This window comes from Otolemur garnettii, unplaced genomic scaffold (genome assembly GCF_000181295.1).
Source record: "Otolemur garnettii isolate 467f Iridium unplaced genomic scaffold, OtoGar3 scaffold00140, whole genome shotgun sequence".
In the NCBI taxonomy this organism is placed as follows: domain Eukaryota; kingdom Metazoa; phylum Chordata; class Mammalia; order Primates; family Galagidae; genus Otolemur; species Otolemur garnettii.
Window position 1 is genome coordinate 4,488,774 of NW_003852535.1, and position 12,449 is coordinate 4,501,222.

The 12,449-nt window shown below is 51.5% G+C and overlaps 1 protein-coding gene across 1 annotated transcript in view; it reads right to left on the bottom strand.

Annotated features, from left to right (window-relative positions):
- FADS2 (fatty acid desaturase 2) overlaps positions 1-1,740 on the bottom strand; it is a 35,794-nt gene extending 34,054 nt beyond the window's left edge. Inside the window, exon 1 of the mRNA XM_003798736.3 lies at positions 1,186-1,740. Within this exon, the coding sequence (XP_003798784.1) occupies positions 1,186-1,392 (207 nt within the window). The 5' untranslated portion in view covers positions 1,393-1,740. The remainder of the gene's footprint in view (positions 1-1,185) is intronic.
- Between the last annotated feature and the right edge of the window lie 10,709 nt (positions 1,741-12,449).

Below are 12,449 nucleotides of genomic sequence, written 5' to 3' on the forward strand. Positions count from 1 at the left end.
GTGCCGTAGCATCACAGCTCACAGCAACCTCCAACTCCTGGGCTCAAGCGAGTCTCCTACCTCAGCCTCCCAAGTAGCTGGGACCACAGGTGCCCCCCACAACGCCTGGCTATTTTTTGGTTGCAGCCGTCATTGTTGTTTGGCAGGCTGGGCTGGATTCAAACCTGCCACCTTAGGTGTATGTGGCTGGCACCTTAGCCACTTGAGCCACAGGCGCCGAGCCTCTAGTTGCACTTTTAAAGAAATGTGAGAATTCCAGGCTGGGGGCCTCGCTGGGATTGCTGTGTAATTGCTAAGCCACACACTTGGTGCCCATGGGCAGCTCTGGTTCAGCCTGGAGAGGCCCACTACCTTTAGGAGTACAAGATGAGGGAAGGGCTTCCCTGGCAGGATTAAAAAACAAGAGGGCCCTTGAGTTGAATGTCCGAGAGTAACCCCGGTGCAGACAGACCTGTTGCCAAGCCAGCCTAGTAGTAATAAATCTACCCTACTCGAAGTTCCCTCTCAATCTGGGCTTTGCAAACTCCAGCCCCTTCTCTTTCCACTAATTCCCCAAACCGGTCCACGAGAGAAAATAGACCTTTGGGTTGGGTCTGGATAATCCTTGGGAGCGTGGGAACCCGATCTACTACGCTCCGAGGCAGCCATTGCCGACCTTCTTAGACAAGAGTCCAGGCAGGAGCTAGCCCCGGCTGCGGACGAGCTTTCCATCTCTGCCTGCTATTCTGGCTGGAGAGCGCGACGTGCTCCAAGTCCTACACCTGGCTGCCTGCTAGCCGGCTCCTTTCCGCTGCACCCAGGAGCGGCCATCTTCCACGTTGGGGCGCCAAAGCCCTAGGCCCCGAGCGCCCCCCTTTGGGGAGTCCCTGGCTCCGAGAGAACCCGGAGGAACGAATGGACGCGTGGGTTCCAGGGTGCACTTCAGACCCTGCACGGCTTTCCATCGCTGGGATCTCCACCGCCGCGCTGTGCCCCCCTATCCAAAATTCGACCCCACCCCAAGACGGCCCAGAGGAGGATTCTGGGCGGGGGCACGAGCGCTAGGGATACACTCTCCTTCCCTCCTCACGTCCTGAACGTCCCAGGCTCTGTTCAGCGCGGAGATCTGCTAGGCGCCCAGAGACCCAGGGCTCCTGATTCAGCCTGCAACAGAGAAGGGTGGCTGGGGAGCTCCCGGGCCCTTACCGTAGCATCTTCTCCCGCGTAGTGCCCGATGACCCGGTGGCCCCCCGGGTGCCGGCTGGACCATGTGGTGATGTTGTAAACCTTACGGTCGATGACAAGCCACTTGTCGGTGCGCAGGTTGTGTTTCTGAATCTCCTCCCAGCTGAAGGTGGGCATCGGCGCCTCGCGCTCGGTGGCCCCCTCGCCCTGGTTCCCCCCCTTCCCCATGCTGCCCGCCGACCGGGATGCCCTGTGCACTGCGGCCGCCCCGCGCTGCTGCTCGCTGCAGACGGCCCCCTCCCGGTCGGTGTGTGCCGCCCGGGCCCCCTTCGCTTTCGGCTTTTGTCTTCTGCTACTCCTCCTCCCACCGCGCCCCCGCCCCCAGCCTCCGCGCCGGTGCTCGGGAGTATCCCCGGCTTCCCGGCGTAGTGGCCCTAGCTCCCAGTGCCCTCAAACGGCCCCGTTCGTTCGCCCCTCCCTCAGCCCTCCCGCTGTGGACTTTTGCCTCCAGTAGAAACTCCCGGGTAGCTCAGGACCGCGAGGCCTCCTCCGCCCGCCCCTCCGGCCCCCCCCTCCCGCCCTGGGTTCCGCATCCTCCCGCGTTCTCCGCAGCCCGGGTTTCCACAGTGATCAGCAGAGCGCCTGCACCAATCGGGTCGCGTCGCCCCGCCTGCCATTGGCCCAGGAGGATCTTTCGAAGGCCAGCGGGCTGGAGCAGCGGGTCCCCGGCTCCCCCGCCCGCCGGTGTGGAGTCGAGCCCTGCCGCGAGGCAGGCTACGTGTCCGACCTCCTCCCTCCCCCCACTCCAGCCGCGGGCGCCTGAGGAGATCCCAGGGGAGATCTGGGCGGGCGCGCGGGCTGCAACTGGGCTCCGCGCGTTCCGGGACTACTGCGCGCATGCCCGGCGCTCTGAGCTTTGCACTTGATGTCCGCACAAAGAGGACTCGGTCGCCCCGGGCCGGCAAAACCCTCGGTCCTGAAGACTCAACTCCGGGACTGCCTGACTAGGTGAAGCCTTTCGCGGTCCTGCGGGAATCGGCACTCCAATCTCCCACATTATCCGGCGCCATCCTCCTTGTCTGCCACCCTCCTGCAGCCTCCCAGGAGAAGACGAGCCGGCCTCGGGCTCGTCCAGGCCTTTGAACCCACTGATCAGATAATCTTAGAATTGCAGGAGCCTTGTACTAGGCGCCATGGTGGGAGGCTGGTCGGATGGGCCCGGTCCTTGCCCTGGACTCAGGAAGCTCAGCCCAGCTGAGAGACATGGAGGGGCAGACATGACCACACAGGATTAATTGACGGTGGTAGTGAAGACTGGAGTATCAAAGGGATGGGAGAGGTTTGGGTTTTCTAGATGTGAGGACACAGTGGGCTCCTTCAGATCACAGCCGGATGGGGCTGCTTGGTGCCCAGAGCCTGACTAGCCCCAGAGGGCTGGCTAGGAACATGTGAGAAGTTAAGGATGAACAGAGGGGTGGGGTGTGTGCTTTGCAGGTCCCCAAGTGCCAACACACCTTACTCATTAGATTCTCACCACTGTGAGATAACCCCCCAAAGGTAAACAAGACCCATACTTGTTTTTTGTTTGGTTCATCTTGTTTTGAGATGGAATCTCATTCTGTTACTCTAGGCTACAGTGCTGTGGCCTCAGCCTACCTCACAGCAACCTCAGACTCCTGGGTTCAAGCGATCCTCCTGCCTCAGCCTCTGCCTCTGGAGTAGGTGAGACTGCAGGCAAGGGACACAACACCTGGCTAATTCATTCTATATTTAGTAGAGATGAGGTCTGGAATTCCTGAGCTCAAGGGATCCTCCCTCCTTGACCTCCTAGAGTGTTAGGATTACAGTTGTGAGCCATGGCAGCCAGCCTTTACTTGTTAAAAATAACTTAAAAATGGAGTGGCTCGTGTTAAGAATGCTGAAATGTCCAAAGGACATGGTTAGCAAGTGGCACAGCTGGGCCCTCCAGACTTCACACTGATGCACTGGCAATGAACAATCATGCTGGTCAGCTGGTGAGGGTGCAGTGGGGGACCAGACAGAACTCCATTTATGCCATTTCCACAGTCTGTGACTCGTTGATAAAACTGTCATTTCACGCGGGTTATCAGTCCTGAGCATCCCTCACTCCCTCCACAGGCTCTAGACAAGGGAGGCCTCCCTGGCTTTGAGGAGCGCAAACAGATAACCAAACAAGAAAGCTTCCAGGGCAAGATAAGAAGCAAGCACTAGGGAGAGCACACCTACTTCTCTGCCTGTTAAAGTTTTGCTGAAATAGAAACAAGAGTGCTAGTTTTTCAAAAATGGACCTACACAACACAAATAATTTTAATGAAAAATTTTAAAGGATTGTGGAGCTCAGAAAACAGAGTGAAAGAAAAACCTAGGGAGTGTCTCAGGGAGGAGACTTTGAAGGCTCCAAGGCCCTAAAAAGCAGCAAGTATGTGGTGGCTTGTGGGGTGGGGGATGAAGAGTGTGGATTGGCCAGGACCTGGGGTTCCCACCAGCTTCCAACACTAGTCAGTAGGAAAATACATGTGCTGAAGATGTGAATGAATGAACAGTGAAGAATGGCTCTATGGAGGCCAGGAGTGGGCAGGGTTCACAGGGAAAACCTACCGCCCCTGCAAGGATAAGGATGGAAGATTCTATAAAGCAGGTGTGATCAATTCTGTGGTGGGGAAGAAATTCCCAGGCCAACTGGGGCTGGGATAGGATGTAAGGAAGAGACCAAGGAAGCAGCTAGATCAGCACAATGGCCAGGGCACTGCTTGAGCAGAGAAGAGGTCTGAACTAAGAGAACTTTAGGAGGCTGATCCCATACCAGACATGACCTTGCCCCACTGTCCTCTTCCCTCTTCTGTCTTATTTACTGCCCTTTTTCTCTACTTGGGGAGACTGATGGGACCATTTTCTTAGAGAAGAGCCCATAGTATCCAACCACCTTCAGAGAGCTTAAGAAAAGGGGTACTCTCACAGGGAGATGAGGTTCCCATAGCTTCCTCTGGTCCCACAAATGCTCCTGACCCCCACACCCATACAGTACCAAAGGATTGCAGCTCCCTGGAGATCTTGCCAGGATTTTGCTATGGTCTTTGCACAGTACTTTATCAGGAACAAAAGATGCCAGCCTGGGTAGCTTAGAGCCCAGACCCTCTCAGCCAGCCAAATGGGTAAAAGGCTGGGCCAGGTGGGGAAGTGCTTTGGGAGACAGAGCCTGTGGGGATGGAAGCCATGCCACCAATCCCACTGAATGGGTGCCATCCTCTCCTTACAAGGTGTCTCTGATATTGACCAGGAGACTGGTAGGGCCATGGAAGCTGTGGTGTCCACAGTTCACAGCAACCTCAACCTCTCGGGCTCAAGAAATCCTCTTAGCTCAGCCTCCCAAGTAGCTAGGTCTACAGGTATCTGCCACTACATCTGCCTAGTTTTTCTATTTTTAGTTGAAATGGGATCTTGCTCTTGCTCAGTCTGGTCTTAAACTCCTAAGCTCAAGCAGTCTACCTGCCTCAGCCTTCCAGAGTGCTAGGATTACAGGCATGAGCCATTGGCAGTGAAAAGCACCCTTTAGACACCCAGCAGCCTGTGCGCCCACGAGAACTACTGTGCCATTGATGCAAAGCATCTGGCAGACAAAGGACCAACAGATTACCCTCCTGGCTTCTTCCATCTTTTCATTTCCTTGGTTGATAAATATGGCCAAGTCATCACTAATCTTGAAAATATCTTCTAAGTTGCTTTTTCCTCAAGCCATCACCCCTATCTTTCACAATCCATTCACTGTTGAATTTTGTGAATGCATAGTCAGCCCTTTCTGGGTGTACGTTCTGTCTCCCATTCATTTCTCAGATCATTACAATCTTCTCCAATTCTAATAGTAAAGATAACGATTACTGCCATTGGTTTATCCATTTAGGTGGACCAAGGACTTTCAAATAATGGACAAAAGCACTTGCACACTGGGGCAGAGCAGGCCTTCGGTGGATGGTGGTTCTCATTCTTCCTTCTGACTTCATCTTTCCAATGAGGTTTATTACTCCATCTCTGCAGATGCATGGAAACACAGATGCTCAGGTATATAAAGTCTGGCCCCCAGCCTGCGCATTGTAGACAGCACCCTGGATCACAAACCCCAGACTGTGAAGGCAACCCTTTTTGCCTATTCCCATCAACTTCCAGGAACCCTCTCTCAGTGGTCACCAGCAAGTCCAGTCGTGCCCTCTCAGACCTCTGAGTGACATCTGGCAGACTGACTTCCTGATATTCCACACTCCCTGATTCTTTGACAAGGCACCAGCCCCAACCTGCTTTGGACCACTCCTTTTCTGCCTCCTCCGTTTGTTTCTTTTCCTACTTCTTCCCTCCAAATGCTGTTGGCCCTTGGCTCACTCAGTTTTTCCTCCTTCAGGCACGACATCTAGTATGACTCTGCAGCCTAAAACCACATCTACAGCGCCGCCCCTTCCCCAGGGCCAGAGCACACTTCCACCAGGCTCCTGCATAGGCAATGCTGAGCTTCCAGTTAATGTGGCCTCCCCAAGGCAAGGGAGAGGTCTCACCAGATATGTTGTTTGGGCCTATCCAGGTCTTACCCTCAGTTTCTGGTGCAAAACTGAATTGTCATCTTCCCTTCCGAAAACCAGTCTTTCCTTTTAACTCCTTCATTTCTTTTTATGGCACCACTGGTTCTCCTGTGACTCAATCTCAGAATTGCAGAATGTTTTGGGTTTTCTTCTCATCTCCCACCTGTCACCCTTGCATAAAAGAAGCTGTCATGTTCAGCGGATTCTGCCTCTGACAGTGTTTTCTTCCACTGTCACTCCCCTGGCTAAGGGTCCCTAGGGCAGACCATTGCACACACTGCGGCCACTTTATTGAGGTCACTTTACTGAGCCCTGGTTGCACTGCCCCCAAACCTCCAATGGTTTCTTGTTGCTCAGAGAACACAGCAGGGTGGGTAGAGGAAGGAAATAACGTGGAGAGCAGAGCCACGGAAGTACAGCAGCACCAGGCTCTGCCCAGCCTGCTGGCTCCTGAAGGCCCCTTGGAAAGAGCCCTGGAATAGAAACCCAGAGACACAAACTCTAATCTTGACTCTGCAACCACCCAGCTTCCTGCTAGTTTCATGTCCATCCAAAGCAGAAGATTGGATCAGACGCTAAGTTGTCTCCAACTTCAACCTCATAGGTATGTGTAGATGTCACATCTATATGGAGGTGTGTGCATTGCTTAACTTTCATTCAAAACAATTTTTGAAAGGGCTCTTTCTATCCATTGTACAAAATGGTTGTTACAACAGCCCTTTGAGGCAAGCAGGATGTATATGTATCTCTTTTTTATAAATGGGAAAACTGAACATCAAAGGAGCTAAGTAGGTTGCCTGGAGTAGTGTGGAAAGAGACTGTACACTGGAATCACATCTGAAAGTCAAATTCCAGTTATGCCAATTACTGACCTTTGGTGAGCTTCCATTTCCTCACCTGTAAAATAGGGATGATAAAGTGGTGCCTACTTCCCCAGATGCTCCCTCCTTTAGGGCACACTGTGCTCAGGCACCAGCAGTGAGAGTTAGCTGTGTGGTAAGCCAAAGGCTGGGAGCTGGGTTCTAGCTTGCTAATGCCTCACGAGTCCCTAATCCCAAGCAAATCGGGGCGCCTAACCTTGTGTCTCCAAAGGTGAGAGAGAGAAGGGGTGAGCACAGGGGGACCCCGGGATCAACTCTGCATGACCCTCTGTAGCTCTTTATGCTCAAATGCATGTGTACGTTTTGTGGTGTTTGGATCAGGTCTCGCCATGTCTATTGCCTTGGATGTTGTCAATAAGAAAACATGACCCCGGCTGTGTGGCGGGATGGATGTCCTCTGAGTCCAGTTGGTGTATGATTATGGACAGAGGAAGCACCACCAAGGAAAGGAAGCCACGTGAAGAGACAGGAGCAGAGGAGGACAGTGGCCATGGTGTGTGGACAAGAGCCCTCAGGGGTACACAGCACAGGCCAAGGTACCACTAGGTCATGGGAGTGCTGCTATGTGGGGTGGAGGGCAGCCTGGTAGTTTTCTGTTCTTACCTTTAAGACAGGGAAACTGAGGCTCAGAGTTTGGCTTGTCCAAAGTCTATTCTACTCTATCTATTCTATTCTACACTGTTCTAAGAGTGGGGTGTTCTAAGCATTTAGATCCATATTCTCACTGAAAATAAATAAAAATCCTGGATAACATATATAAAGTGTCACTAAAATACAGCAGTCACCAATTGCTTCTGCTGTGCAAAGGCTTGTCAGACCTGAAGTGACCCGTCCCTGTCCAACAGAGCAGCATCCCTCACTGTTAGGTCCCCCTACCCAGGGAAGACTATGCCCTGCCCTTGGCACCACCACTCAATGTCTTTGACCATCTCCTCTGGAGGCAGAGCAGAGCAGGGGACAACCAGATGATGGTATGCTATAGTAAGGACACCAAACGGGGACAGAATAGGCCCAAGTTCATTGCCCTCACTTTACCCTGCTTGGCTCTTTCCTTTCTTGTAAATAGAATGGTTTTGAGCAGATAACATCTGAATTCCCCTCTCATCTGTGATTTTGCTTTTCCCAAGGTCAATAGGTTGCTTCAAGTTCACATGTTCCAAGGCAGCGGATTGAGGAAGTGGCCAGCGTGTGCACAGGCCAGCCCATTCCCAGTGCTGGCTGCCAAATCGGAACCATCTAGGAAACCTATCTGCACCAGTAAGGGCCTTGCTGCCCAGGTGAGTCCACCCTGAAATAAAAGAGGCTGCCAGTCTCAACTCTCCTCACCTCCTGCCCAGGCCCTGACATTGAGTGTGAAGCAGGGAGAGGCTTCGTTATCCATGTCTGCTCTAAGCCTCCACATTCAAACCTACACCTCTCACACCCTTAAAGAGATCCACAGGCCTGTCAGGCCAACTCCACCTCCTGACTGTCAGGAAGTATATTTCCTCTCCCCAGCCCCAGGCACTGTCCTGGTCCGGCCAACTACCTCTTCCTGCCCAGAGTTCTGTATACAGCATTTAAGACCCTTGTGGTCTGGCATCTACATCACTTTTTCAGACCCATGGTGGTCTGGCACCTATTCTTACCCTCCAGTCGTGTAGAATTACTCACTGTTTCCCACACATGGCCTGAAATCCTCATCCTCCCGGCTATTGGTGCAAGCTCATCTCCTGGGGAGGGAGCCACCTTATTTGTCTACAACTCCTATTTGGCACCCTCATGATATAGTCAGAAGAGAGCATCACATTATTTATATAACTACCTGCACCACCCAACCTGTGAGTTCTTTGTGAGAAGAGGCTGGGTCTGACTCAGCATTTAATCCTTAGTGTGGGGCACATGCTGGATGCTCCTTAAACCTCTGCAGAATTCAAGTCCAGGCAGAGCTTTGAGGAAAGTAGTCTGGACTCACTGGAGCGGTGGGGGTGTCTTGCCCATGGCCCTGTTGCTGGCCCAAGCTTCCAGGCCCTCTCAGGATATAAGTGTAATAGGGCGGAAAGTCACGCCTCCCCCAGCCACCCTGTGTCAGTCCAGCTCTGCCTCTCAGTTGCCCACTGCATGCCCTTGAACCCTTCCTTCCTTTCTTCCTCCCTTCATTTATTTATTCATATTTTATTTTATTTTGTTTATTTTTTTTGAGACAGAGTCTCACTATGTCACCCTCAGTGGAGTGCTGTGGCATCACAGCTCACAGCAACCTCAAACTCTTGGGTTTAAGTGATTCTTTAACTTCAGCCTCCCAAGTAGTTGTGACTATAGGCACCTGCCACAACAGCCGGCTATTTTTCTCTTGCAGTTGTCATTGTTGCTTAGCTGGCCTGGGCTGGGTTCAAACCCGCCAGCCTTGGTGTATGTGGCCAGCCTCATAACCACCATGCTACAGGTACAGAGCCAATTTATTCAGGTTTTAATGGACATTTTGGTGGTTTTGTGGCGTGTTAGCTTAGCTGAGCTGAACAGCATCTCCTAGCATTCCCCTGCCCATGGATCCTGGGGTAAGGTTGCCCACAGGAGAAATATATATAAGATTTAGAAGGCAAAAGTAGTGTTAGCTATTTTCTTATGATCTGTAGGTTGTTCGGGGCAGACACAAAGATACCTCATGCACACTGTTGCTGTCCTGCTGGCTTTCCTTCTTGGCCTGGGACAGCCACGGGGCCCACAGATCCTCCAGCTCCTGGCCCAGGTATGTAGCTCTGGGATAAAGTTCCCCAGGTTGTCCCTCATTCTCCTGCTTCATCAAGATTGCCGGTGGTGAGAGCCAAACACAATTCCAGTTTGTTCAGCTGACCTCAGGCCCAGGAGAGACACAGAGACTACCCCTTACACCGACTAATTGACCAGCTCCCACTGGCCAGGGAGGTCTGACCCCTGTGATAAACACCTATTCCGTATGGCTCACAGGGTTGCCACTTCTGATAGAACCCAGAGGGTGCTCTGTGACAGGAAGCTCCCTCAGTGGTAGAGATAGGAAAATAAACAAGACAGCTGCACAATGCGGGTACAGGGGCACTTAGGTGATCTGACCTTCAAGATTCCCAACTGCTCTGTCGCAAATGTGGTTTCCCAAGGGAAAGGGACATGGAGCTGCTCTTTGCACATCCATGGTAAGAAACTCTTCCTCCTGAAACAGAACGGGATAAACAGCAGAGCTAAGAAGCTACTCAGGAGCTAAGGTTTGATGACCTTGAAGCTGTGTCTGCCTAGAGCTAAAGAGAGACCTTTGGCCTCTGCCCACTGGTGAGTTCAGCTAAATAACCACATGTTATTTTTCTTTCTGTTAATCCCGAGGTCAAAGACCTTCTGCACTCTGCACAGGAGGTGGGAGGTTTGCAACTTCTATACTGTGTTTTTGAAACTATCAGTGGTGGAAGAAGAGCTCTTTAAAAAAAATTCCCTTCAGTCATAGATGGACATTTTCATAACATACAATAAAAATGAATCAGAAAAACAAATGAAGGGCTAGTATCTGTGCCCAGATATTTAAATTAGAATTAATAGGCATATAATTATTTCATCAAATTGCTTGCTGTAAGCATTTCTAAATGTTTACTCTCAATTGTTGCACTTTCCTCATCACAGACCAGCTTCCCCATGGGTAGGCCCTGCTGGTATGAAGATTCTTGCTCTTGGTGCAGTCAAGACAAAGAAATAGACCCTGGAGCTTCTTACCCTGTGACCATTCTTGGAGACCAAACCTCTCTGGGCCTCAGGTTTCCCATCTGTTAAATGGAGCACTGATGGACCATCGAGGTAATGCACATAAGAACAAATCATAAATACTTTCCGTTGCATGCTCAGCCTGAGTAAGATTTGGCTATAGCTGCTGACTGGTGGTTGGTAAAGAGGCTTTTTAAGGAGCACATTTGGGTAGTCACAGGGACGGGGATAGGGCTGGACAGATAGGGTAGTATCTTGCTGAAGGATCATTGTCATGAGATCTCTCTGGGACTAAGGAAGGAGACAAGTGTTGCCTCTGGACTATAGACACAGAAGGATCAGAGGGTACAGAGCAGAGCAGGGCACACACCTCCTTCCAGGGAAACACATAGCCCAGCTTGGGGCAGTGAAGGCTGCTTAAGGAGTATGCTATTTAGGGAGCATCAACAGGTTGGGAAGTGTGGAGTCGTCTGCAAGTACTTGCTAGCAGGGGCAGCACTGAGACGTGTTCTTTTTATTAGAGACTAGGTCTCATTCTGTCACTTAGACTGAAGCACAGCGGCCCAATCATAGCTTACTGCAACCTCAAACTCCTGGGCTCAAGTGATTCTCCTGCCTCAGCCTCTCAAGTAGCTGGAACTGCAGTCATGTGCCACCACACCTGGCTAATTAAAAAAAAAAAAAAATGTAGGGATGGGTTTTCACTGTGTTGTCTGGGCTGGTCTCAGATTCCTGGCCTCAGGAAATCCTCCTGTCTTGGCCTCTCAAAATGCTGAGATTTATAGGGGTGAGCCACATAGCCTGGCCTAGGGCACATCTTTAAGGGGGCAAAAGCAAACCTATAGGTGAGCCCAGCTGAGATTCTCCCTACCTACAACATGCATTCCCTAGGGGAGTATCATCCCCCGCAGGGGCCAGAAATCTTGTTCTGTTAATATATAATATAGAACACAGACATGCAAACAGTAGGTAAGCAGATAGAAAGCATATCTGTAGTGTTAACATTTCAAGGGGTGGGGTTATGAGTAGGGAGGCAAATGCTCCTTAGAAGTTAGGGAATAAAAAGAGGGCTTAGACACGCTAACCTAGAGGGTCTGAAGTCCCGCCATCAATAGATGGATGCCACAAGCCTGTGAAATTCATTCACATGTGCCCATCATGAGCTCACTGGTACCCCTAGACTGCTGAGACCCTGGGATATCTAACTTGCGTTATTAGTAACCACAGACTCCAAATTCTTGACACCTGCCCCGCAAGTGGGGGCTCCATAGGAGTCTGTTATCTTTCCCATTCCTGCCACTGTTCCATACCAGGCAGGTCTCTTCCAAAGGTCTGATCTGTCCACACATCTCTGAGCTGTCTTAAGATGCTGCCAGCTCACCCCAGAGCCCAGGAGGTCTCCTGTAGGCTGTGGTTAGCTCCAAGGAACAAGTCCTGCTCTCACACTGGCCTCCAGGACAGCGCCTCAGGCCTGTGGCTGAATAGGGAACTCTTCCCTTCCTCACCTCTGAACCCAGCCCCACAGGAAACCTCCCCACGCCTCTCTTTGAGCCTCCTGTTGGTTGCCCAGCTTCCACTCAGCCCTGCTCTGTTCAGCTTGGGTGATCTTAAAATGAAGGTTGGGTTTTGTCACTCACTGCTTAAAACCTTCCCCTTGTACTTAGGATAGTCCAAACTCTGCAAGCCTGCTTACTAGTTTTGAAAAGTCAAGTTCTTTCCTGTTTCGTGCTTTTGCCCAAACTGTTGCCTCTGCCTAAAACGCCCCTCCTCCTCCCCGCTGCCCATGTCTGTCTGGAAAGCCATGCTTCAGAGGAATTTCCTGCACTACCCCAACCACCTCCTACTCTCTACCACCCTGTGTGTTTCCTTACTTAGCACACAGTTGTGCTTCCTAATGGTTTGCTTGCTGGTTTGTTTTCTCTCTTCCCCCTAGACTGGAAGCTTCCTGAGGGCAGGAGCAGGTCCATCTTGGTCACTGCCATATTCAACTCCTAGAGGAGTGCCCAGCACAGAGCAGGCATTCAATACTTACTTGTTGGGTGAGCGAAGGTATGAAAGGACAAATACTGGGCTGTTAGAAGGAATCAGCTGACATGGCTCATGAGGACAGACACAT